Below are 25,779 nucleotides of genomic sequence, written 5' to 3'. Positions count from 1 at the left end.
TCCAAAAAGGCTGAGAGGAAGTACTTCATCCCTGCCAAAGGTCTTGAGTACCTCTACACTCACCCAGCCTCTAACTCCCTGGTGGTAGAGTCGGTCCACCACCCCGAGAGGAATGGTCAGCCTGCGCCCACGCCCAAGGACAGGGATGCTCGTAGACTTGACTCTTCCGGACAAAAGTCTTACTCGTTGATGAGTTTCCAACTCCGCGTGGCCAACCATCAGGCGCTTCTGGGCCGCTACGAGTTTAACCTTTTGGGGATCTCTCCCCAAGTTTGAGCGCTTCCTCCCTGATAGTGAGGTGAAGGAGTTTCGGGCGCTTGTCCAAGAAGAGGCAACCGCAGCCAAGGTGGCTCTCCAGGCTGCTTTGGACGCAGCGGACACGGCCACCCGCTCCTTGGCCACAGCTGTCTCCATGCGGCGAGCATCGTGGCTTTCCTTCTCGGGGCTCTCCTCTGAATCGCAGTCGATAATGCAGGACCTGCCGTTTGATGGCAAGGCCCTGTTTGCTGATCAGACTGATACCCATCTGCATGGGATGAAGGATTCCTGTACCACCCTGCAGATGCTGGGCCTGTACGTCCCACCTGCAAAGGACAAGCCCAGACCTCAATCCCCCGCTCCACAAGCTAGGGGTAGATATGAACCGCTGCCTAAGTGGCAGAGGGATCAGAGGCACAGGTCACAACGCCAATCCCACTTGTCCCAGTGACCTGGTCCCTCGAAGGGCAAGCGCCCCGGGAAACAGCATTTTTGACTTATTCAGGGGGGTCACTGGGCCTGTTGCCAGTGCTCTCCCCACCCAGTTAATAAAGTTGCCTTTTTTCAACCGTTTATCGGTTTTCCAACTCCAATGGTCCAGTATAATGACGGATCAATGGGTCCTCAGCACCATCTCCCAAGGGTACAGGCTCCAGTTTGTGGCAACCCCTCCCAAGTCCCCCCGTCAGGTGCCAGACCGGGGTTCCGGAGCATGCCCTCCTCCTCCGTCAGGAGGTACAACGTCTCCTTTCCTTGGGAGCGGTGGAAAGGGTGCCTCGAGAGGCCCAGGGCAAGGGGTTTTACTCCAGGTATTTCCTCGTCCCAAGGCAAAGGGCGGTCTTTGGCCCATCCTCGACCTGCGGAATCTCAACCAATTCCTGGTGTGTTACAAATTCCACGTGATGTCCCTGGCCTCCATTATTCCATCCCTAGACCAGGGGGATTGGTTTACGTCACTGGACCTCCAGGATGTGTATTTTCACATCCACATTTTCGAGGGTCACAGGCGCTACCTCCGTTTCCTGGTGGGACAGGACCACTTCCAGTTTACAGTCCTCCCCTTTGGCCTCTCTACGGCCCCCAGGGTGTTTACGGAATGTATGGTGGTGGTTGCAGCCCACCTCAGGAGGAAAGGGCTGCAGATCTTCCCCTACTTAGACGACTGGCTGCTCAAGGGCTGGTCTCGATCCCTGGTGCAGCAACAGCAGAGATGCCTGTGGCACCCTAGGCCTGCTGGTAAACCAGGAGAAATCCACGTTAATCCCAGTTCAGCGCATAACCTTTATAGGCGCACTGCTGGATTCCCGGTAGCCTCGGCCTCCCTCCCAAGGGACAGGTTTGAGATGCTCAAAGCTCTCATCGCCCAGTTCACAGCCTTTCCGGTAACCACGGCACAGCTGTGCCTTAAGGTCCTAGGCCACATGGCAGCATGCACCTATGTAGTGCGACATGCCAGGCTTCGAATGAGGCCCCTCCAGCTGTGGTTGGTCTCCAGGTATTCCCAGGTCAGGGACAGCCTAGACATGGTGGTCACAGTGCCGCACAGGGTGGTGGCAGGCCTCCAATGGTGGTCCCTCCTGGGCAAAATGCTCCGGGGTATCCGCTTCAGGGACCCTGCTCCCTCACTAGACCTAGTGTCGGATGCCTTGGACCTGGGCTGGGGAGCGCACGTGGGGCCCTTCAGGACCCAGGGGTTGTGGTCTCCAGGGGAATTAACCCTCCACATAAATGTCAGGGAGCTCAGGGCCATTCACCTCGCCTGTGTGGCGTTCCGCCAGCACATCCAAGGGAGGGTACTCAGAGTCCTTACGGACAACATGACCGTCATGTACTATGTCAACAAGCAGGGTGGTATGCATTCCAGGGCCTTATGCCAGGAAGCCCAGCTCCTGTGGGAGTTTTGTATAGCCCACAATGTACTCCTGCGGGCTTTTTACCTGCCGGACAAGAGCAACTTTCTTGCGGACCACCTGAGCAGGGTATTCTCCCAGCAACACAAGTGGTCCCTTCACAGGGACGTGGCCAGGTGGATCTTCCTACAGTGGGGCACTCCCCACGTAGACCTGTTCGCCACCGCCCAGAATTGACAGTGTCCTTGATTCTGCTGCAGGGCAGGGTGATGGGGCGATGTCAGATGCGTTCCTGCTCCCATGGTCGGGGCCCCTGTTGTACGCCTTCCTGCCCTTCCCCTGAATAGACAAGGTGTTGCAGAAGGTGAAGTCAGACGGAGCGAGGATGATCCTCATAGCCCCTGATTGGGCCCGTCAGCATTGGTACGGGTCCCTCCTGCAACTTTTAGCGGCACCCCCTTGCAGGCTGCCGCTACGCCCAGACCTCCTCTCCCAGGAGCCAGGACGTCTCCTCCATCCCAACCTAGCCGTGCTCCATCTGACAGCGTGGCTGCTTCATAGTTGAATGCAGGGGAGGGCAGGTATTCTGAGGACGTCAGGAGGATCCTGCTGGAAAGTCGGAAACCTTCCACACGGCGGACCTACCTGGCTAAGTGGTATAGGTTCTTTAGGTGGGCAAGAGATAGAGGTTCCTCTCCCTCCTCTGCACCTATCCAACAGGTCCTCGATTACCTCCTGTCTCTTAGGACTCAAGGTCTCGCACCCTTCTCCATCAGGGTGCACCTCGCGGCCATTTCGGCCTTCCATCCCCCTGTGCAGGGCATGTCTGTTTTTTCACATCACATGATGGGCAGGTTTCTGAAAGGTTTCCCTTACGCCAGACCCCCAGTCCCGCTCTGGGACTTGAACTTGGTGCTCTCCAGCTTCACGGGGCCCCCCCTTTGAGCCCTTAGCCATGTGTTCATGGTCCCACCTTTCCTGGAAGGTGGCATTCTTAGTGGCTATCACCTCAGCCTGCCTGGTCTCTGAGCTCAGGGCCCTTACCTCTGAACCGCCCTACACAGTCTTCCATAAGGACAAGGTTCAGCTCCGCTCTCACCCTTCCTTTTTGCCGAAGGTAGTCTCGGCTTTTCACGTGGACCAGGATATTTTCCTCCCTATCCTCTGTCCTAAGCCCCATTCCTCCAACGAGGAACGCTGCCTGCACATGTTAGACGTGCGCAGAGTGCTGGCTTTTTACCTGGACAGAACCAGGCCATTTAGGAAAGCCCCCCAGCTATTTATTGCTTCAGCCGAGCGCATGAGGCGGCGACCGGTCTCCACCCAGCGGATCTCCCGTGCATTCGCACCTGTTACGACCTGGCAGGGCTTCCCTCGCCTCCTATCGTGAAGGCGCATTCGACGAGAGCCCAGGCCTAGTCTGCGGCCTATGTGGCTCATGTCCCTATCCAGGACATCTGTAGGGCTGCTACGTGGTCCTCTGTCCACACTTTCTCATCGCACTATGCGATCGTCTCCCAGTCATGGGATGACGCTGGGTTTGGTAGAGCGGTGCTCCACCCGGGTAACCCTTGACATTTCATACTTACAGTCCTACCCGCCTCCATCAGGGATAGCTTGGAGTCACCTATAGTGGAATGCACATGCGCAATCACTCAAAGAAGAAAGGACAGTTACCTGTTCCGTAACTGGCATTCTTTGAGATGTGTTGCTCAGGTGTATTCCACGTCCCACCCTCCTTCCCCTCTGTCAGAGTTGTTTGGCAAGAAGGAACTGAGGGTGGGGGGAGCACGCAGCCCCCTTTATGGCGCGATATACTGGCGTCACTCCCCCACTACGGATACTGCTAAGGGAAAAACTTCCGGCACCGGAGCATGTGGCGAGCACACACACCTATAGTGGAATACACCTGAGCAACACATCTCGAAGAATGCCAGTTACGGAACAGGTAACTGTCCTTTTTTCTTTAATGGGGTCAAGAAGAAATTCCGCCCCTCCAACACAGCCTCCTCCACTGAACCATCAGGCTCACGACCACCACACAAGCTAGGCAACAGGCCTTGATAGGCCTGTGGTCTGCTCCAATTTGACAACAGTCGGTATGTGCATAAATGAATTGCACCCAAGTCAAATCTCAATATGAAAAATATTCAGACTTCTATGAACTGGCATGTTGTTGTGCTGAAGTGAGTTCGTGCCCTTTAACAGCTTGTATTATTACGCTGCTCCAGCTTTGGGGCACGGGAATCAACATCCTCTTCAGTGGTTTGTTTATTTACCAGATATGAATTCAAGCAGCTGGCCATGGTACTCACCTTTCAGGGTTTATGATTTCCTCAGTTACAAAGTTGACATAGAACCTGCAATTAGAAGAAAAAAGTGTCTGGACCTGAGAGTCCATTTCCCATGTTGGGCTTTGAACAGTGAGATGGAACAGGTTATGCATCTGTCACTGTTTCCAAGCTGCATCTCGGTGTTTGCTTCCTGAATAGAGGGGCACCCTTTCTGAGACCATGTGTCTTACTACATAACTATAGAGAGACTTTCTACAAAGAAAGTCAAATGCTTCCTCTTAAGGGTGGTGGTGAAGGAAGAATCTCTTCCTAGAAAATCAAACTGTTGGGATCGAAGTTCCCTCCATCCCCTGTCCCCCCATTATTAAGGATTTAGATGCTCTGAGTTGCACCCTGCAACATCATTATCTTTACTTTCTGGACATGAGCTTCCTTTGTAATATGTAAGATAGAGCAGAGGTGCTCTTTGGAGGTCCCCAACATTACTTCATTTGCCCCTCGAATGACATTTTGCCTAAGTAAAATGGTCTCAGTCCAGTCTCTAGGGGACAGGTAAACAGCCACTACGATGACTTGGCCATTGCTGATCCAGGGTGCAATTGAATCTGTAACTGCGATGAGACAGGCTCCACACAAGTTCCATACTGCAGTGATTTGAACTCCTTGGGGCTTATCTGGCTTTCATCAGTGATTAGAAGAGATGTTGTCCAGTATAGAGCTGGAAGCCTACCATCCTCCGTATGCAAACATTCCCGAGTAAAAAGCCAGAGGCAGCTTGTCCAGAACCAGCGAGCTAGTGTCAAAAGCATTCTGGAAATTCTCATAGTGACCTGAGAGGAGATGGAAATACAACCAATAAATCTGATGGTCTCGGAGAAGTTGGTGCTAAGAATTCAACCAGCCAAGCCACTGCCGTAGCTCTGACAGCACAGTGCCAGCTCAGAGAGCCTCTACAGAGCCAGTCTAAAATAACTCCTCAAATTTCAAAGATTTTTAAGGACACAATTGATCACTATGATCATCTAGTCTGACCTCTCGCGTAACAAAGCGCACAGATTTTCACCCAGTAACTAATGCAGCCCCACCAATAACTTGGGGTTAAGCTAGAGCACATCTTTTAGAAAGAGATCCCATTTGATTTTCAAGGGGGAAGAATCCACCATATCCCTTGATAATCTGTTCCAGTGATTAATTACCCTGACTGCTAAAAAGAGACCTTACTTCCTGTCTGAATTTATCTAGCTTCAGCTTCCAGCTGTTGGATCTCATTATGCCTTTGCCTGCTAGACTAAAGATGCCTCTGATCCAACGTCAGTCTGCACAGAAATACTATTTTTAAATGATGTGCAATCCATCAATGTCACAGCTCTGCTGCAACCTGAATGTGCTTCATTTCATATTTCTCAGAAAGAAAGACAAGTCCAAACCTGCATTGAGCTGGCATGGAACATTCAAAGGCCTGCATCATCTGCTGGACTAGCAATTGATTCGAGGACATGCAGAATTCATCTCCTTCTCCCCTGGGAATGGGTATTAGCCACCGCCCATCCTAGGTGAGGTAGGAACAATGCAGCCAAGTACCTGTTGTGTGACCGAGGGGCTGGGAGGGGGGACAAGGACTATGGTAAAGCACCTATTTTCACCAAGTGCCTGGGTGATTGCAGTTCATGTTTTGCAATGCTGTATTTCCCATTTCATTGCTACTCCTGAGAGGGTAACGTTTAAGGCGGTGGCTTGGCATGAATGGACTAAACAGTGGGAGGTAGGGAGATCTGTCTGCATGTTGATCATGCTGCTTCCATTTCAGATGTTCTTGTCATGCACTGCCTAGCTTGGCAAATGACCAGAAATCCAGTCAAACAACGCAGCCTACTTTGGAAGGGCTGTTCAGATTTGGCTCCCTTGGCAGACGAAAGAAGAACTAAAGGACCGTGCAAGAGAAATAGGCTGAGGGTAGGACACAAGTAAGTGTCTTTTTTTATTTTTTATTTTTTTTCTAGTAGAGGTTTTTCTCCTGGCTAAAATTCTCAAGCCCTCTTTCTTTTTCTAGTCTCTCTCTTTCTGACTCTGTTCTCCACTTTCTATCTCCCTTCTCATCTGTCTGTGCCTCTCCCTAGGACTCCCCTACCTCTGTCTGTTTCCTGCTATTATCTCCTTCCTGTCTCGTGTCACACACAGGCTGCAGTTGTCTTACCTTCAGCTAGCGCCATCATCCCAGGGACAATAATCAGGCCAATGGTGACCATCTTGAGGGCTGCGAGAACGGTCTGTATATTTGCAGACCAACTGACGCTCCAGCAGTTCAGAGCAATGATTAAGGCTTGGAGGGAATGAAAAAAAGCAGAACAGTGTTATTCCTGTAGACTGAAATCTAAGTTGAAGGTATTAAGTAAAGGGTCTTGGCAGGGGGTTGGACCAGATGACCATGGCAGTCTCTTCTAACCCGCCATTCTATGGTAAATGGCAAGGTAGGGATGTGAGGGGAGGTGTTTAGTTGAGGTTCAGTAGGAAATAAGATTGGCACCTGTCCTGTTTAACATCTTCATGAATGATCTGGAATAAAGTGTAAGCACAGTGGCATGTTAATTATGTTTTAGAGGATACTGAACTGTAACATGTTGAAAACACCAGTGAGGATAGTAATACATTAGCAACTTGAGGAGGAAATAACTAAGATGAGATACAAATTGAAAAATACATCTGTCTAAAATAATCCCAAACCCTGATATTCAGGGCTGAGGAGAGCTGGGAACTGGCTGCACGGGTTTTCAGTATTGTTGGAGTTTCATGCATGCTGGCAATGCCCTCCAGAAGGAGGGAAGTGATAGTTTCTCTCTATGGCCCCGAAGAGCCTACTTGGAATATACTGAATTCACTTCTGGGCAGGACTAGTGTGAGGTCACTATTTTGTTCTATGACCCCTCATCTTGGAAGTTCCTCTTTAGGGAGCCTGGTATTGATGTTCCCCACAATGGGAGCTTTATGTTCATGGGGAGTCCAGTACCCGGGTAGTTGTACAAATCCCATATCTTAGTTCATTGTAAACTGGTCTAGAAGACAAAGTCCTCATCCTCTTGCAAACACGAGGGGATAGGCTAGTCGGCCTGACAGGTGTTTTTAGTCTCTAGTTTCTGGGAGTGAGTGCACGTGTTTGGAACTTCGTAGTGTAATATCTCACATGACCCCAGAGTGCTAAGTCTGCTGCTTATGATGAGATAGGTGTCCTGTTGTAACTGAACATTACATCCAAAGAGGGGTTTGACTCTTGTTCTTTATGAGGGAGATTTTCAAATTCACAAATGTGAGTGAGATGTTCAATCTCAGTTGAAACAAAGGGATTTGGGCCTCTAACTGCCTTACACTCCTTTGAAAATACTGTACCAGCCTATGTGCTTTATGTACACAATGTGTCCTTTGTGCTAGTTTTGGATTTATTTGTTTGTATGTAACACCCAGAGGCCCCAGTCAGGATCGGGACCCTGTTGTACCTGGCTCTATGCAAACACATAGGAAGTGACACTTCCTGCCCAAGGAAATTAAATCCCCCGCTTACTTAGCCTAATGGAGGCAAACGCTGACTATTCTGAGAGGGTGTGGTTGCAGGATTTTGATGATGTAGCACAGTGGCGTAACTAGGAGTGGAAATTTGGCTCGGCCCTGACTTTCAGGTGGATGGGCAATGACAGACTGTGCTCGCTCAGCTTCTCCCCTGACGCCACACCCTCTTCCTAGCCCTGGTGCCCCCAGACACAGGGCTTCACCTGCCAAGCTGGGCACGTGCATGGGGACAGGACCCAACCCCCATGCTCCAGTGTGGGTAGCTGCCGGGGTAAAAGAGGTTCCCCCCTTTGGGCTGACATTCCCCACATTCCTTAGGGCCAGGGGGGATAATAGGCACTGACACCCCCCGTCTTCAGTTCAGCAGAGTCCAAAGGCTATGACCTCCCCTCCCGCACAGGATACCCAGCCAGGAAAACTGGTTCCCTGACCCTCACCACCTTGGGAAGAGAGAAGTTTATCCAGAGCAGGAAGGGAAAACTGGGGAAGAGGGGCTGGATGGGGGAGGGCAGAGGCTGAGGGCCAGATTTGGCGGGGGGGGAAAGGACAGGACTCAAGGGGCCATGGGATGTGGGTGAGGTGACAGAACTGGGGGCATAGCAGAGCCTGGAGCTAGGGGCGCAGGGACGGGACTGTGGTGCATGACGGAGCGGGGGGCATGATGGATCGGAGGGCCCGCCTCCCTCCACCCATTCCAGCTGGTCCTTACTGCTCAGCAGGCACTAGAAGGCAAGGCTGCCTGAGGCGCACAGGCTGCGGGTGCGCCCATGGGGTGGAGAGAGGCCCTGCAGGTGCTCAAGCTCTGCCCGCCCCTCCCGACTCCGGCTTGGTGTCGTCCACCTGCGCGGCCGAGTCCCTCTGTCCTGCTGGCGCTGCTGTGTCTGTGCATCCTGCACTGCGTGCTACTGCCCCAGTCTCCAGCACCCTGCTCATGCCCCGCCCAGTCATGTGTCTAGGCGCCCGGCCTGGCTCTGCTCTGGCCCTAGTGCTAGCCCCACCCAGATCCATCCCCTCAGGGCACCCCCCACCTGGGATGACTCACCCCTTCTTAGCTTGTGGATTTGGGGGACTCCGGCCCCGCCCGTGCTCCGTCCTGGATTTCAGGTGCCTGAGTGACGCTCAGGTGGGCGTGGAGGCTAAGTGGGTGGGCCGTAGCCCATCCAGGCCCACTCGTGGCTACGCCCCGATTTACTATAGGGAGGTGACATTACAGATAAATATTTGTAGAGCATCCCATTGCTTTGTATGGGGCTTGACAGACATGGAAAAGGGCAATCCTTGCTGACACAGGCAGAAAACGAGAGAGGGCGGAATCATATCAGGAATAGCCAGTCGAGCCTGCTCTTTTTCCCGGCCCCACTTTTGCTTGGATTGTTTTTGAGGGTTACTCACAGATGCCAGTGGTGGTGACCAGCTTCACAGCCAGGGCAGGGGCATGGCAAGGGGCGAAGAGAGGCTCAATTAAGTATCGACCGAAAGCCAAGGACACCACGGCAATGTTGGCAGGACTGGAAAGCAAAATAGAAATTCAAAGCATGTTAGACAGGGGAAAACACTTCCCGCCCCCCCCAATCCACATTATATCTCCTTTTCTACCACCCTTCCTTCCTTGGCCCACTCATCTCCTTCGGATACCTTCTATGGGTGCCATCAGCTCATACCAAGGAGATTTGGATACTATCTGACTGCAGCCGGAGTCCGAGTCCTCGAACGCTTTTATCTTGGATCATCACTGGTGCTGTTGTTACAACCCGATGGCCCCCAGGAAGGTAGATCCACACTGTATATTGTGTGGAAATGTTCTCAATTTATCTATAATGTTTTATAAGGTCATACTTTCATCTCCAATTGAATATCCTAATCCTAAATAATCATTAAAGGGAATATTTAAACTGTCTCACTGAAGCAGAAAGCCATAAGGGTGAAAATCTGAGTGCAGATTATTAAAATATCATGTCATTTATGTGGGCACTTTTCATTAGTTTCTTTAAATCCCCGTAACCTTAGCATCTCTCCCTCCGGCCCAGGAGGGGTGAACATTGTAAGCCCCAGTGCCAAGGTGAGCAATGTGAAATCTCAAGCAATTAAAATTTTTAGAAGTTGTACCAACGGATTGGGTCAGCATGTTCAGGAAACAGAAGGGTACAGCTGTGGACTCAGGAGTCCCGCAATTGTGGGCGATGGCATCAGCGATGGGTTCAATGCTGGACGTACGCACTTTAGGGAGCGTGGACATGGTAGTCCGGCTGCTCAGTCAGCTGGTGTCACGGGAAGCAGGTGAACCTGATGCCTGAGCCATGGGGGAGGCAGCAAAGAGGGACGGAACCCTGCTGCCTCTTTCAAGGGGGTGTGTGTGAAAACCTCTCCCGGCTGGAGAGGGCTCTTGCCAAGGTGGGATACAATCCCTGGGGTTCTGTGATGGAGCTTCAGAGGAGAGTGCATTCTTGGCAGGATTTGTTAGATCTATATACTGAGTATGAAAAGCAGAAGGGTAAAAACCTAGGGGAAGCTGTGGGATTAATCTGGACTGCCATAGCCATGTGGTATCTCATGTTGTTGGGGACAAAAAAGGAGTTGGGAAGAGGATGTGTACCTGACAGCTGGGTGGGGAAATTGAGCAACTGAAAGTGCAGATCACTAACCAGGCAGCAACCCAAGCCTATGCCTAGGACAAGTTGCAAGCCTTGAGACAGGACTTCCAGGCCAAAAAGGCGGAATGCACCCGCCTGGAAGCACTGGCTAAGCAGGTACCGGTCCTTTGGGGACTTGTCAAAGACTTGACCATTCGTGCCCAGCATACACCGCAACGGCAGCATGCTTTCCATGAAAAGAAAATGGAACAGTTAAAACGTCAATTGGCCAGGTGTTCGGTCTAGATGGCAAGCCTCACGGGGGACGGTTCGGGTGACCCTTGTAAGGGCTTTGATCTCTCCTTTTGTGAAGATCTTCAATTTTGGGTGGAACCTTGCACCCCTATAGTGGCCCTCATTAAGACTGAGGAGAGGTCCAGCGGGTGAAGGGGGGAGAAGGTTGTATGTATGGCACCCCCAACTACAGGAACAGCACCCCATGGGGGCGATTATAAAGAGGAAAGGGACCAGGAAGGGTGGGGGCTAGTTAAGGAGCCCACCCTCCTTGCTAAATTGGTAGTGAAACAAAGCCTGTGACCATGGAAAGAAGCGGTTCAAGGAGAAAAACAAAATGGGGCCCAGACAAGCAGGCAAGCAACAGTTTAAAAAAATTAAAAAACGGGTTGCAAGCCCTGAGCGCATAGTGGCAGAAGTAAAAAAAGAAAGTAAGAAGTTAACTCTGCAGAGTCTGGAGGGAATTAAGCAGTAAAACTTTGTAAAAATGTTCAAAAAAAAAAAGTTTGTTTAAAAAAAAATTCTTGGTTTCTTTGAAGCCATTCTGAAGGAAAAATGGGCCCTTTTCTTAAAAAAAAAAAAAAAAAAAAAAAAAAAAAAAAGTCTGTAAATAATCCAGGCAAAAACGTTATCTAAGTAAAATCATTTGACTATGAACAAGTTAGTCAAATTTGCTAATAAAACCCACTCCGGGTGTGTACAATCTTCGTTTTGTGGATTAAAATAAATTGGTCGTGTTTTAAATAATATCACTGAAATCCCTTTAATTTTCCATTCAAAGTTGCAAAACCAAAAAAAACTTTTGCCAAACACAGGTAACTAGTTTTGTTTAACTTTGGTATTTCTCATTTAACCCTTAAGGTAACTCAATGCTTTACAAAATTTAAAATGTTTTAAATAAAGACCAAAGTCGTGGCTGTAGCAGGGCCGTCAAAGCCAGAAAAATGGGAAAAAAATGTAAAAAAATTTTTTTTTTGGTAACAAAATAGCAGATAAAAAGCTGTAGAAAAGAGAGAGAGACCGTGCCCCACGCTGAGCTGTGTAATCAAACGGTCACTTTGCCAAAGGGAGCTGCAATAGGTTGTTTTCTTTTTCAAATCACTGTGTGTTTTGAAAGCAGAAGCTAAAAGTTTAAAAGCAATTATAACTCTGGTAAAGAGAGAGAGAAATATTTTCAGCAATAATCTGCCCCCCCCCAAAGGGGTAAAAAAACATGTTCTTATGTTCAAAAAATCAAAAAAAGCGGATACCAGCTGAGGAGCAACCCAAAATACCATGAATCTGCTGTCACAATTAAAATTGTTTTGCATTCTATGTTGTGTTTTGTGTTTTGTCTTGTTGCTAGCATTGTTGTGTATTAAATGCTGCAGAAAAACATCCTCATGCAGCAGACAACATAAAAAAAAAATTAGTTTTGGAGCAGGGATTATACTGTAAACCTGGAGGTAATTAAAAATAAATTAAGCTCTATGTCCCAGTTACAGGACAGCCTAACAGAAAAACAAATGAAAATAAAAAACCATACTGGTATAGCTATGGAATGTACTAAAATGCAGATACTTGCTTTGTCCACCTTGGAACTCAAAATGTTTTGGGTAATATTAGGAAACACTAAGGTTTTAATACACTTGCTAAAGCAAAAAAACAAAACAAAAAAATAACACACTGTTTAATACTTCAGTACGAATTAATGCAGTATGTTTCTAGCATAGTAAGGCCAGACCTTTTAATTAAAAAAAAAAAATTGTTAAAATTGCACGCCAACAGGCTCTGGAAGCAAAGATATAAAAAGTTAGCCCACTCCCATATTGCACATGAGATCCTTCTGTCTACCAGGAACAAACAAAACTGTCTCACGACCCTGAAACCGGGTGTTTTGGGAAAGCTTAAAAAAACCACAGAAAGCTGGTTTGGAAGAGGGCACCAGGAGCAGAGATCCCTGTACGGAGCACCACTCCCCTCTCTTCTCCCCCAAGGAGCCAGGACTTAAAACCCTCCTAAAAGCTGAAGCAATTTAAAAAGCACAGCAGATCCTTGGACGGCCTGGGCCCAGGACAGCACTCCTGTTCACCTTCTCCCCCCGCCCCCCTTCTTCTGATGTTACACCCAGACTTGGCCAGTCTGAGTCGTGTGTGTTTAAGTATAAAAGTGGGTTAGGGGCATTAACGCTTTCTTTCTTCCCCTAAGTAACGTGAAAGCATTCCCAGCACTCTCTGCTGTTATTTTATTTTATCGATAAAACTTTAAAATGTAAACACTTCTGGTGTGCCTTGTCATCTCCTCCCCCCAAAAAATCCTGTGACCCCAGCCTGATCAACCATGGCCCAGGCAAATTGGTAACAAAAATCTGTCACACTGTCAACGTGAGGGATGCTATTTTCTGGATGCGTGTTTCTGCAGTCCGGCCCGGGCTATACTCACATTCTATAAGAGGGTATTCTTTCTTTGTGTCCTGTCTGCCCACAGGAGTGGCAAGTTGCTGGGCTGACACCAATGTTATTTTTCTTAGCTGGGGGCAAATTTGGCTGCGGAGTAGAGGCCAGGACCTACTTTGCAGGTCCTACTTCAGCTCCTTGAAGCATTGGTGGTGATGTCTGAGCCTGATCCCTAGGCCCCTCAGGCTTCCCATGGTCTGGGGGCTGGACTGATTATTTTGGAGAATGTTTGGTGGATGTTACCGTTTTGAGGTTAGCCTCCCTGGTCTCTCTCAGGATGGTCCTGCACAGATTTGAACCTGTAGCGATTTCTGTTTCTAGCGACCCTTTGGCTGCTAGACAGTTCTCCATTAACCGTACTGCATCTGACAAGGTCCTAGCATGGTGCCATAATACTCACACTCTGCCTTTTGCTGGCAATACCCTTATAAATGTTCAGTCACAATTGACTTAGCAACCTGGGCCCTGGACTGTTCTTCTGGTTGGAGTCCTTTCCAATGGTGTTCCTTCAAACATTAGGCTACTATGCAGGGTCTGACCCCCTTCGGATAGGTTTTGAATCTAAATCTTTGAGGGTGGGTTGCCTCAGAAGTGTCCAAATAGTCCAAAATGGTGGACTTGACTTATTTATAGTCCTTAGCCTGCTCTGAGTCCAGGTTATGGTTGGTTGCCTGGGTCAGTTCCATCGAGTATGGAGCCAAAATCAAAGCCCACTGCTCAGGAGGCTACTGGGAGGCTAAGCCTACCCTCTTGGTGGTAAAAAGATTTCAGGATCATTGTCCAGCCCCATATTGGTTGGCTTCACGGGCATCGGTGGGGGACTCCGCTTGGTGGAAGTGTGCCCCACAAGGACTCCTGGAGAGCGTAAGATTGGCACTATGTTGTATCCTCTCCTTGTGGAACTCCTGCTGCTGGGTCTTCAGCTCCCTCAGCAGCTTTTGCTGCCACATCGTTTGGAGTTGCTGCTGGACGATCCACTGCTGCAGCAATTGCTCCCGGAGCCGCTGTTCCGGAGCTGCTTGCAGCTCCTGCATCTCAGCTAACCACTTACAGCACTGTTGGGTTCCATCCTGCTCAGAGCTGCTGAGCTCTAGCCCCATCTCTGTGTTTTTGTTTTCCTTATATCAGGCATAAATTGCCTGCATTGTCCATCACTTGTGGCGGGTAGGGGGCCTGGAGTCCCTATCAGACTGTGGTTTAAGTTGGTTCCTTTCTGACACTGAGGTCAGGTCTACCCAGGGCCGGCTCCAGGCACCAGTGCAGCAAGCAGGTGCTTGGGGTGGCCAAGGGGAAGGGGCGGCACGTCCGGCAGTTCGGCGGCAGGTCCCTTGGTCCCTCTCAGAGGGAAGGACCTGCCGCTGAAGAAAAAAGTGGCTCAGTGGAGCTGCCGCCGAAGTGCTGCCGATCACGATCACTGCTTTTTTTTTTTCTTTTTTTTTCCCCCCTCCCCGTTGCTTGGGGCAGCAAAACCCTGGAGCCGACCTTGGGTCTACACTACCACTTATTTTGGTATAACTTACATCGCTCTGGGGTGCGAATAAGCCACCTCCCTGAGCAATGTAAGTTACATCAACCTAAGCATTGGTGTGGACAGCGCTATATCGTTGGGAGAGCTTCTCCCACTGACTTAGCTACCGCTGCTTGCGGAGGTGGATTTATTCTGCAGATGGGAGAGCTCTCGGCAGCGGTGCAGCTGCACCGATGTAGCACTTTTAGTGTAGAGTAACCCTGAGTTCTTCCCCTGCTTGGGCTAGCTTAAACAAGAGTGTCTCCCAGAACAGAGAGTTCCTTTCCCCTCTCTGAGGGCAGGGAGGAACAAGGTAAAGAGAGGAAGGGTGGGGGAAAAGGTGCTCAGTTTCTCGGTCTGTCTCTCCCTCACCCCTTTGGGTATTGGTTTGTCTGTAGGCTTTTTATTGTCCTGATCAGGATTGGAGTCGCTCCTTAGACTTTCCCTTTTTTGGTAACACCTGGTCCATTCCTGGTCCAAGCAGTCTCAGGGATTTCTGGCTCAGTGCCTATTTCCTTTGCTGATCTAGCCCTGTAATCGGGTGCCTGAGGCACGGCAGTCTTCTCCTGTAACCACCCCTGTGTGTGGCAGGCCTTCCCTTTTTAAGCTTCTTCCCTTCAAGCAGAGCAAGCATTTCAGGTGTGTCTAGTTAGGGATCACCAAGCTCATTAGCTTCCGCCTTAATAGGGTGTGGATGCGCCCCCTCACAGAGAGGAAAAACATCCACAGATTTCTTTTAATGCTGGTGAAAGGTGAAGATCTGGAGACCGTCTTCCCAAAGCACAGGTACTTCTTCAGCTTTGTCTGTTCTCTTTCCCCCTCTGACATTGGAGGAAATAGGATTTTTCTCACTGTGGGAGGTTAGGGACAATCGATGTCTTTGTCCCTGCAACAGTAAGGGTATGTATTCCTGTACTCTGAGCTGGGTGCGTGGTTCCCTGCTCGCTGAGATTTATCCATGCTTGCTCTGTTAGCTAGCCCACTAATAATAGCAGTGCAAGGGGCTAGCCACCCTGATTGCAGTCCTGTCTGAGATGTGATGTATGTACTCGGGACAGCTAGCCGCTCACGCTGCTGTGAGGACACGACTTTTAACATGCCAGCTGGATCAGAGCTAGCACAAGTATGGCTACTCAAGCAGGGAGGTGTAATTCCCAGCTCAAAGTGTAGATGTGCCTTAAGGATGCCCTCTTTGCTTTCCAGCTGAGATGGGTTAGGGACCTGGGTTGAATTTCTCTCCAGCCCCATTTTTCAGAGAACTTAGTACTGCTGGAAATTGCCAACTGGCAGCTCTGGAAACTGAAGCCCTTTTATGCTTGCTTGTTTTGGAGCTGTGTAAGCTTCCCACGCTGCCCCACCAATGTACCTGAAGGGCCCACCACAAGGTGGAGGAAGGGAATTGTCTTCATGGGCCATCCAGCATTTCTGCTGAGCCAATTGGGTGGGCAGCAGTTCTTGCAATCTATTTATTTATTGTACTTATGTCCCCTATTATCATAGTATCTGGGTGACTCCCAACCTGTAATGTATTTGTCCACATATCACCCCTGGGAGATAGGGAAGTATGAGTATCCCCATTTGGCAGAGAGGGACTGAGACACCGTATTGCACAGAAAATCCATGATGGAGCAGGGTATCAAATCCAGGTCTCCTGAGTTGGAGGCTAGTGCCCTCAGGGCCAGCTCCAGGCACCAACCCTCCAAGCATGTGCTTGGGGCGGCACCGGGAGAGGGGCGGCGCTCACCTGGGGAGAGCGGGGCCATGGCCAGGCTCGCCGCCCTCCCCAGCCAGCCGGAACGCCAGGAGGAGAGTGGGGCCACGGCAGGCTCGCCGCCCTCCCCCGGCGCTCCGGCTGGCCGGGGAGAGCGGGGCCGTGGCCGGGCTCGCCGCCCTCCCCTGCCGCGCTCCCCGGTGGGGGGGGGCGGTGAAAGGCTTTTTTGCCTGGGGCGGCAAAAAAGCCAGAGCCATCCCTCAGTGCCCTACCCACTGGACCATCTTTACTTTGTTTAGGAAATGGGTTGATGATACTAACACACCACCATGAGGTCGCTGAAGAGCCATTAGAGTGGGACTGTTTTTCAATTGCTGCTTCCCTAGGAGGGGATTTGAACTGGTAACCTTGAGGTGAGAATCTGAGGCCTTCTCCCCAGGCCCCAAGCACAGAAAAAGAGCTAGAGAGCACATACAGTGCGGTGACATGCAGTGCCCATGAAATAAAATGTGTTGTGCCGTGCAAGGCAGTGGCTGTACACACCCCACCCCCTACCAGTGCTCTTCTCCCTCCCTCCCTCCCTCCAGACCTGGAGGTATCACCCAGGAACTGGGGCTGCTTTGCTGATGGGGGGCTATGTAGAATTTAGACGGATAGATAGGCATGAAAGGATATTTCAGATTCCATTTCCATTCAGCCTGTGACCTCTCTCATTTTTTATGGCCATAAACACAGGCAAGGTTAACAGGCTCAACAATGTTTTTTTTGTTTTGTTTTGTTTTTTGTTTTTTTTTTTAATATGTATTGTACCCATTTAATAACGGGTTGGTTACTTTGTCCCGGTTCTGCAGGGATTCAGTTGCGTAAGCTGTGATCTCATTCTCCATGGTGGCAGACCTCACAGCCACGCCCAGATGTGCTGTGGCAAACATTTCTGTTTATCCAGCAGCTATTGGAGGGGGGCGAGTGGGAGAGGAGGAGGTCACATATCAAACAGATTTCTAAGGAGCCTTTTTCCAGCAAACCCAGCTGTGTTGGCAGACTGCAGGAAAATGTCCATCTATCTCATTACCACGGTTGCTGCAAGCTGTTCCTTGTTTTTAATATTTTTTATTCTTCATCTCACCTTTTTTTTTTTTTACCTTTTCATTTCCCTCCTCTGCCTCCTTTCCCCCCTCCGTTTCCCTGTCTTAGGTTCCCACTTCCCCCCTTCTTTCCCTCTATCCTCCCTCTAGCCATTTGAAAGTCCATCTGTTTGCTACTGTTTTGCATTCACCCACTGGCTCCTTCAGCTGCACAGCTGGACTCTGCCCCAATTAGAGATTTAAAGAGAGGAGTCTATAAATACAAATCAGCAACGACATATCACTCCTGTCCTTACACACCTATGGAAACGCAGAACTGTTCTTACCGGATCATAACAAATTCAGCCCACAATCTTAAAAAGGCTGGCAAAGGCCCAAGGGTTTCTAGGAGGTAGATGTAATGGCCCCCAGATTTTGTGATGCTTGTTCCCAGGTCTGCATAAGACAGAGCACCTAGACACAAAATAAGGAGGGAAAATTATTTATTTATATTACAGTAGTGCCTAGGGAGCCTAAACATACAAACGCACAGTGATAGTCCCCACCCTGAAGAACTTGATCTATATAAACAAGATGGAAGCTCCTGAAGAGCTGTTATGGCCAAGGAGTTGTGTCGGTCACAGAGTATGAGGTCTTCTAGTCACTGGACAAGGACCATGATGAAGACCCAGGAAAAGGTGGTTCGAGAAGTTTCATGTCCTCCTGAAGGCTGGTGTCAGCATGGAAGGAACACTTGACAGGAATGACTGGAGACAAAGAACAAGAGCTACCGACCCTGACTGACAGGAGAAGGTGAAGAAGAATGGAGTATTACAATCTCCCCTCAGAGTTGGCAAACTGAGGCAGAGAGAGATTGTGACTTGCTAAGGTCACACAGGAAGTCAATGGCTTGGAACTGAACCCAGATATACTGCATCCTAGTCCATGAGACCACCCTTTCTCTGAGAGAACAGTCGCTGCTATGGAGCACTGGGATTTAATGCCTTTAAAGAGGTCACATAATATACCACAGCCTGGTTATGTACTGTGGTGGCTGGTGAATTTTGGGGCAAGTGGGGCGCTTTACCTGCACAGCTGGGAGAAGCAGGGTTGTAGTTGGGGGAGTTGGGAAGAAGATAGAAGCAGCAAGAGGGCTCAGGGGTTGATTCCTTACAGAGCCTGTCCTGTGCCCGGATCCTGCTCCCTGCAGGGGTCTGCACTGCCTGGGTGGACCTGGCCTGTGCTCCTGGGGGCTCAGACCCCAACACTCCCTGGCTTGGTCCTGACTGCAGCATCCCAACTCCTTCTCTGCTACTGCGTGCCATCCGCCCTGGCCTGGCACTGCTGGGGAAGCAGGGGATTGGGAGGGGGAGGAGGAGAGGTACTGTCTGTGACCTCTCCCACTCCCTTCCCACCAGAAAGGCCAGAAATGAGCGAGACTTTTCCCTCTCTCTGCTCCCACTATGTCTGGGGTGTGGGAAAGAGGGGTGTCTGGCTTCCCCTTGTGTTGTGCCCTTGGACCTACCTGCCTCCTGGAGTCCATCCTGATGATTGGAGGGGTGTGGAAGCCTGTGGCTTAAGCAGTGAATCTAATGCCCCAGGCCCTACAGGAAATATCTGCTACTCCTGTCCGACCTTGACTGTGCAGATTGGACATGTGCCACAGGACGGGTGGAGAAGAACAACTTGCTGCTAAATATGAATTGTGAACAAAGCAAATATATAGCAGGCTCCTATAGATTTACTGTGTCTGTGATTAGTTTAGTGACACACACACACACGTGCGTGCATATGTATGTATATGTGTGTGCTTATGTGCTTTGATGTCCCAATGCCCTCTACACACCACCTGCCACTGATTACATATGAGATATCAGTGAACTTTTCATTATACTAATAATCTAAATGTTATCTCCTGGGAAGGACAAGAGCAAACAAAGGTAGGAACATTGAGGATGCTGAAATATGAAGTCTTAGACCACACCTTTATTCTCTCAAGTCCTTAGCATTCACTATATAAAGACCCCTTTTTCTTTTCAAAGAGGGCGCACTTCCTCTGGCTTATTTTATGGGTTCACATTTTTCACTGGATTGTTTGTCTGTGCTGTCAAGCGGGCTTGGGCCACATCCAGGCCATGGTGTTATGTAAAGGCAGGCAAAAGGCTGGAACTCAGCAAGTTTGTGCTATGCTGATACTTAGTGCTAAGATTATTAGCATTGAGTATTTATTATACAGCACCTAATGTGGGCTTGGCATTGTACAGCAGCAGGACCCTGAGCCAGTGGTGGGGTTCATTAAATGTGCTGAAAAATTCTGAATTGGCCCTAGCATGCCTACGCTGTCTTCGGAGTCCTGCAGAGGACAGCTCCAGACAGAGTACAAATAACGAGTGCTTAGGTTGTCCCCTGCCATCTCAGCACTGTTACTAAAGACTATGCTACCAGACAGACTATCTTAACCTGGGACGTCAGTTCCGCAAGGGCCTTGGCATCCCAGTGAGCTAATGAAGTATTTTGTATCTGGAAGCGTGTGTTCAAATCCTCCTTTGGTCCCAGATGAAAGTGGTGGTGGTGGGTTTTTATTTTTTATGGCTTTTTCTAATCTGAAGTCTGTGTCTTTTCATGTTAGAACAGACCCTCTAATTTAGACAAAAATTCTCTCCACAATGAGCTTTGGGTCAGCTTCAGAATTGCCACTTAACTGAAGGCTTCGCTTTACAGCTATGATTTAAAAAATTTTTTTTTACTGAAGTTTCTATTTATTTTAAAAAACGACAACCCTCTAAGCTATTCTACTACTTTGCCCCCATTAGTGTTCTCTGTACTACACAAGTGCAAGCAAGTGGGGGAGCTTTGCCCCTTTCCCTGCACACCTTCAGTTACAGTTGGAACTTGATTTCTGTGTCCCCAATTCATTTGTCCTTAAAACTACTGAGTTCTTTAAGGTTCAAGCCTCCAGCATGGTTACACATGATTTAATTTAGTGGAGGACTGTGAATGACACAGTGAGTGAGACAATTATACTTTATTTAAAATAAAACAGTTAGTTCAAGCAAACAGGCGTCACAATGTGACTGTACACTGCATTGATACTCATGCTCTAGATGAGACGATGCCTCTGGACCCTCCCTGGATGGTAAGAATGGCTAGCCTATAATCCTTTCTCTAACGTTTCCTTGCTGGTAAATGGCTGCACATAATTTAAAAATAGGGTGCTACCTTTTTTATAATCACTAATAACACCCAAATTAATTAGCATAAAGCCTGCCTTTTACCATATCTATATTTCCACTGCCATAATTAAAATACCCTCTTCTACCTCCTCATTGGCTATTTAATATTGAATGCATCTTTAATTAACAGCTGTGTAAATGCTGCCATACTAGTAACTATCATTATATAGAGAGAGCATTTTCCATAACATTAACATTTTATCTAAAACACTTGTAAAATCCAGTGAGGGTCAACAATGTTTACTCCCGCCTCTAATTTATCTCTGACTTGCCTCTGAATTGTCTTGTCTCACTTCACTCATATTTTACCAGACCTCACTTGACTATTGTCAAGCCTATTTTTAGGAAATAGGTTATTGGGCCTACTTATGTTTCTATATAACATAACCAAGCATCATCTCTATAGGCTACAGGTCTCTCCACCAGCCCCATGTCGGCAAGTGTGGAAGACAGAGATAGACTATGGAGCCATGGGAACTGCACGTAGAGAGATCTCTGCTCAAGCTAGTGAAAAGTCTGTGATCTCATCATAATCCTTTTCACTAGGTTCCCTCTGGGATCTCAAAACAGGCTTCAGGGGTGCAGCCCTGCTTTCCAGGTTAAGGATGAAGAGAGGTTAAGGGTGCGTATTCACATCTGATCAAGTATCAGACTCAAGATTAGAATCTATGGGTGGGGCAGCAGACCTGGGGGCCAGGTACAGCTAGCACCTCTGCAATGAAAATATTGTGGGGGCTCTTCCCCCATGTAAGTTCATGCACACTTTGGGGAGGGGGGAAGGCAAGAGCTGGATCCAGCAGGGCCTGGGAGCAGGTAGGAATCCCTGAAACCCTCCTTCCTAGCCTGGAGCTACCTGCCCTCCACTCCCTGTGGAGTCTTACCACCTCCCCTCACTCTTCCTCCTATTCCTCTCCTTCCCTCTCTGTCCCACCCCCCGAGCCTGTGAGCCTGATTCTCCACTGACTGTCTGGCATCTCTGTGTAGTCTGGTAACTGATACTGAGAGATCTGGGCGCAAGCAAACAATATGCGTTTTAATGGGGTAAATTATAAATCTAGGAACAAAGAATGCAGGTCATGCTTACAGGACTGGGGCCTCTATCCTGAAAGAGTTGGGGCTGCTGGTGGATAATCAGCTGAACGTGAGCTCCTGGTGAGCTACGGTGGCCAAAAGCGTTAATGCAATCCTTGGATGCATAAACAGGGGAATGTCAGTCCCTGTAGGCATTATATTACCTCTGTATGCTGGAATATGGTGTTCAGTTCTGGTGCCCACAATTCAAAATGGATGTTGAGAAACTGGTGAAGGTTCAGAGAGGAGCCACAAGGTTGATTAAAGGATTGGAAACCATGACTTTCATTCCTCCTTTCCCCCCAGGCTTCAGAGCCTGAGCTGCAGCGTCTACACAGCTATTTTTAGCACACTACTGTGAGCCCTGCTAGCTGAAGTGTCTGAACCTGGGCTCAAAGGCTCACTTCCAGGTGCAGTGTAGATGTACTTACAATGATAGACTCAAGGAGCTCAGGCTATTTAGCTTAAGCAAGAGATGATTAAGGCATCACTTGAGCACAGACTATAAATACATACACAGGGAACAAATATTTGCTACTGGGCTCTTCAGTCTGGCAGGCAAAGCTCTAACATGATCTAATGGCTGGAAGTTGAAGCTAGACAAATTCAGCCTGAAAAAAGGAATACATTTGTAACAGTGAGGGTAAGTAACCATTGGAACATTTTACCAAGTATTGTAGTGGATTCTCCATGACTGGCAAATCAAGACTGGAGATTTTTCTAAAAGAGATTAATTCAAACAGAATTGAATTCAGGGAATACTGATGACCTGTGCTATACAGGAAGTCAGAGTAGGTGATCCCAATGGTCCCTTCTGGGTTTAAAATCTATGAATTATTTACCTCAGTGGAAACTGAGTATAAGACAGGACAAAATCAGAATGACATCATTTTGTACCTCCTTTCCCCTGGTGCATCTGGCTCCAAAAGGTGTAAGGAAGGGAAGAATCAGGCCGAGTCTTTGACTTAGGATACGTCTATCCTGCAAGTGGGAGCGTGCTTCCTACCTTGAGTGGACAGACACGCTCGCTCTGCTTGAGCTCACATGCTAAAAATAGCAGTGTAGCCAGCAGTAGAAAGGGTTGCGGCTCGGACTAGCCATCTGGGTAAGAAACCCGCCCGGAGCCTCTGCCTATGTACTCAGGTCTGTCTACCTGAGCTGGGAAGCACCAGCTGCAATGTCTCCACAGCTATTTTTAGCGCCATAGCATGAGCCCAAGTCTGTCAACCCAGGTTCTGAGGGTCACGGTGTGGACATACCCTTAAGGTAGATAAAAAGGCAATAAAAGACTTGGGGCATGGCTGCACCAGGCCTGGGTCCGGTGACTCAGGCTCGTGGGGCTTGGGCTGCAGAGCTATAAAATTGCAGAGTAGACATTTGGGCTCAGTCTGGAGCCCCTGGGCTCCAGAGACCCTTCCCCTCATGGGGTCTCAGGGCCTGAGCTCCAGCCTTACAGATTTTTAATCCCAATAATTGCTTTACATTTTCCTGCATGCCCTTGCAAGGGAAAGGGCTAGAAACATCCTTTTTTTTTTTTTATTAAAAGAGTGGAAGCTGAGATAAGTCTTTAGAATCCCAACCACATGGGGTTGCCATGGCAGCATGCTTTGTGGGCTCTGAAAGTTGGCTTTTCCCACAGCTCAGAAACCCAGCTAGGCCACCTTGCCTCAGCAGGCTTTGTGCTATGGAGCCAAGGTTTTTGAATAGGGTTTGGATTTACAGGACCGGCTCCTCAGCTGGTGTGCCTCAGCCCAACTCCACTGATGCGTGGAGCTTAGATTATACAGATTTACATCTGCCAAGGGTCTAGCCCAGGGGTGGTCAAACTGCAGCTCTTTTTACAATTAAAGTGCGGCTCATGGAGCCCCCCATGTGCCCCCCCCCGCCTACTGTACTGGGGGCGGGGGGGGGGGGGAGGGGAGCTCAGGGCTTTTGCCCTGCAGTGGGCAAAAGGTGGTGGGACTAGAGGCTTCTGCCAGAGATGACTGGTGCCTGCTGGGGGGGAGGGGCAATTTAAAGGTTCGGCCCCCCAGCAGCTTGAGTTGCCCCCTCTTACACTCAGCAGCCCCCCCAGCGCATTGCTTCTGGCTTGTGCCCAGTGGGGAGGGGGAATCTCAGGGCTTCAGCCCCACAGGGCGCACCTGATGGGGCTCGGAACTTGAGCAGTAGGGGGGCTTCAGCCCTGAGCCCCGGCAAGCACCTCCAACGGGGCTGACACCCCAAGCGTTGGCTGGCACGGCCTGACTCTCGAACATCTGAAAATTGCTGTATGTGGCTCAGAGGGTCCGTAAGTTTGGCCACCCCGGTCTAGCCCATATTACTCCGGGTTATTTTCTATTTGTTTTGCAGTCTCTTTACAATGTACTGCTGATATTTTCCCTGTGTTTTCATGTGAAAATCTGCACAGCTCTAGAACGCGCACAGATGTTCGCAATGTTGTAACGTTGTTGCTGGCTCACACCGGAGAATTAGAAAAAGCAACTCACCAAACAGAGAGAGGACCCCGCAAGCCAGCCAGACAACCAAGGAGAGCCCCACATTGCCGGAGTTTTGCAATACCCCTTTTGGAGCGATAAAGATGCCACTGCCAATGACTGTGCCGATAGTCAGTGCGATGGCCCGCACCAGGGTGATCTTCTTTCTCAGGAACACTGTCTCCTTTTTTCCCTCCTCCTTCGCATTTGACTTTCTGCAAAATCCCATTGCTCTCTGTCTGTCTTCTCTGGTTGAGCCCTGCAAGCACAGGTCTTCCCGAGAGCTCTGTGTCTAACACCCGGCTTCTAGGATTGACACATCCTCTCCAGTTTTTTTTTCCCCAGCCCTGTACAGGCTCCCCTCCCTCTAGGCTTTCAGGCTGCCAGAGAACAGCCTTGGCTGGAATCCTCTAGGCATAACAAGCATGAAGCATACAAACAAAAACGGCAAAGTGAGAAGGTGAAAGATTAGACTCCTTAGGAAGGCAATAGGTGCTTTGTAGCCCAGGCAGAAGGGGGAGATGACGTGTCACATTCTGAATTTTACACTGTAAATCCAGCTCTGTGGGACTCCAGCTTGTGGACTTGGTGGTCCCAACCCAGTGCTTGAGCATCCACACTGCATTGTAAACCTGGATTCACAATTGCTGGAGCTAGGTGTCTCAACTGTGCTCATGCGTCCACACTCCATGCTGCAGACCTTCTGACTCAGGTCTACAGCTTGAGCTGCGTTCACACTGCAAAATTACATGGCTTTGACCCTACCCCCTAACAAGATCCTAGGACCTGGGGTCTGACCTGAATCCACAAATCAGTCTGGGGGTGAGAAGTGGCTTTGGGCTCAAACCTGAATCAGAACCTTGGCTTAGTGTGCAGTTTAGACATCCCCAAGGGCACAGTTCTGATCCCACTTATCCTGACTTCAGAGGACTTGCTCCTGTTTTCACTAGTGTAATTCAGATCAGAATCAGACCCATACATTTCCCTGTTGTCTTATAGTGCTAATTTAAAATCCAGAAGAAACAACAAGCAGGATCAGAGCTAAAGCTCTGTTTGGTGCAAAATGTTATAGCAACATAAGGCTTCTCATGGTGGATCAGAATCCTGGCCCAGCAAATCTATCTCTAACAGTGGCCAATACCCGATACTTCAGAGGACAGTTACCCTGCCTACAACTATCACAAGGTGTCTTGTCTATACTGACGTTTTACCCACCAGTTTAGTGGCACTGATGCAAATCCAAGGCACTAGTGCGCTGGTCTGGTACAGCTTATTCCAGTTTCAAATGAGGCTGATGTGCACCAGTGGGTGTCATGGCTTTCTCTGGTGCAGTTACATCAGTGTAGATAAAGATCCCTATAAAAGTTACCAGATCAGGCACCGAATCTGCTCGACCATCCATCGCTATGGTGATAATGGGGAAAAATGTATGTTTTTACTTGCCCTACACAAGTAGAATT

The 25,779-nt window shown here is 49.2% G+C and overlaps 2 protein-coding genes across 3 annotated transcripts in view; one reads left to right on the top strand and one right to left on the bottom strand.

Moving 5' to 3' along the window:
• The window catches only part of LOC101949927 (cystine/glutamate transporter-like), a 37,678-nt gene extending 11,933 nt beyond the window's left edge, over positions 1–25,745 (bottom strand). Inside the window, exons 1-6 of the mRNA XM_005296395.5 lie at positions 24,332–25,745; positions 17,889–18,015; positions 9,353–9,468; positions 6,597–6,722; positions 5,133–5,232; positions 4,424–4,468 (exon numbers count right to left, since the gene is read on the bottom strand). Coding sequence (XP_005296452.1) covers positions 4,424–4,468; positions 5,133–5,232; positions 6,597–6,722; positions 9,353–9,468; positions 17,889–18,015; positions 24,332–24,548 — 731 coding nt within the window. The 5' untranslated portion in view covers positions 24,549–25,745. The remainder of the gene's footprint in view (positions 1–4,423; positions 4,469–5,132; positions 5,233–6,596; positions 6,723–9,352; positions 9,469–17,888; positions 18,016–24,331) is intronic.
• LOC101950217 (cystine/glutamate transporter-like) overlaps positions 14,742–25,779 on the top strand; it is a 53,227-nt gene continuing 42,189 nt past the window's right edge. The window contains exon 1 of one of the 2 annotated variants that reach the window (XM_065582001.1): positions 14,742–15,552. The gene's annotated coding sequence lies outside the window, so the exon portion shown is untranslated. Of the gene's footprint in view, positions 15,553–22,464; positions 22,489–25,779 lie in introns of those variants that run through there. The other variant, XM_065582007.1, reaches the window with a different exon arrangement.

The sequence above is a fragment of the Chrysemys picta genome, chromosome 1 (assembly GCF_011386835.1).
Source record: "Chrysemys picta bellii isolate R12L10 chromosome 1, ASM1138683v2, whole genome shotgun sequence".
NCBI classification, from domain to species: Eukaryota; Metazoa; Chordata; order Testudines; family Emydidae; genus Chrysemys; species Chrysemys picta.
The sequence above is the reverse complement of the archived record's forward strand: the minus strand, read 5'-3'. Positions and strand labels throughout refer to the sequence as shown.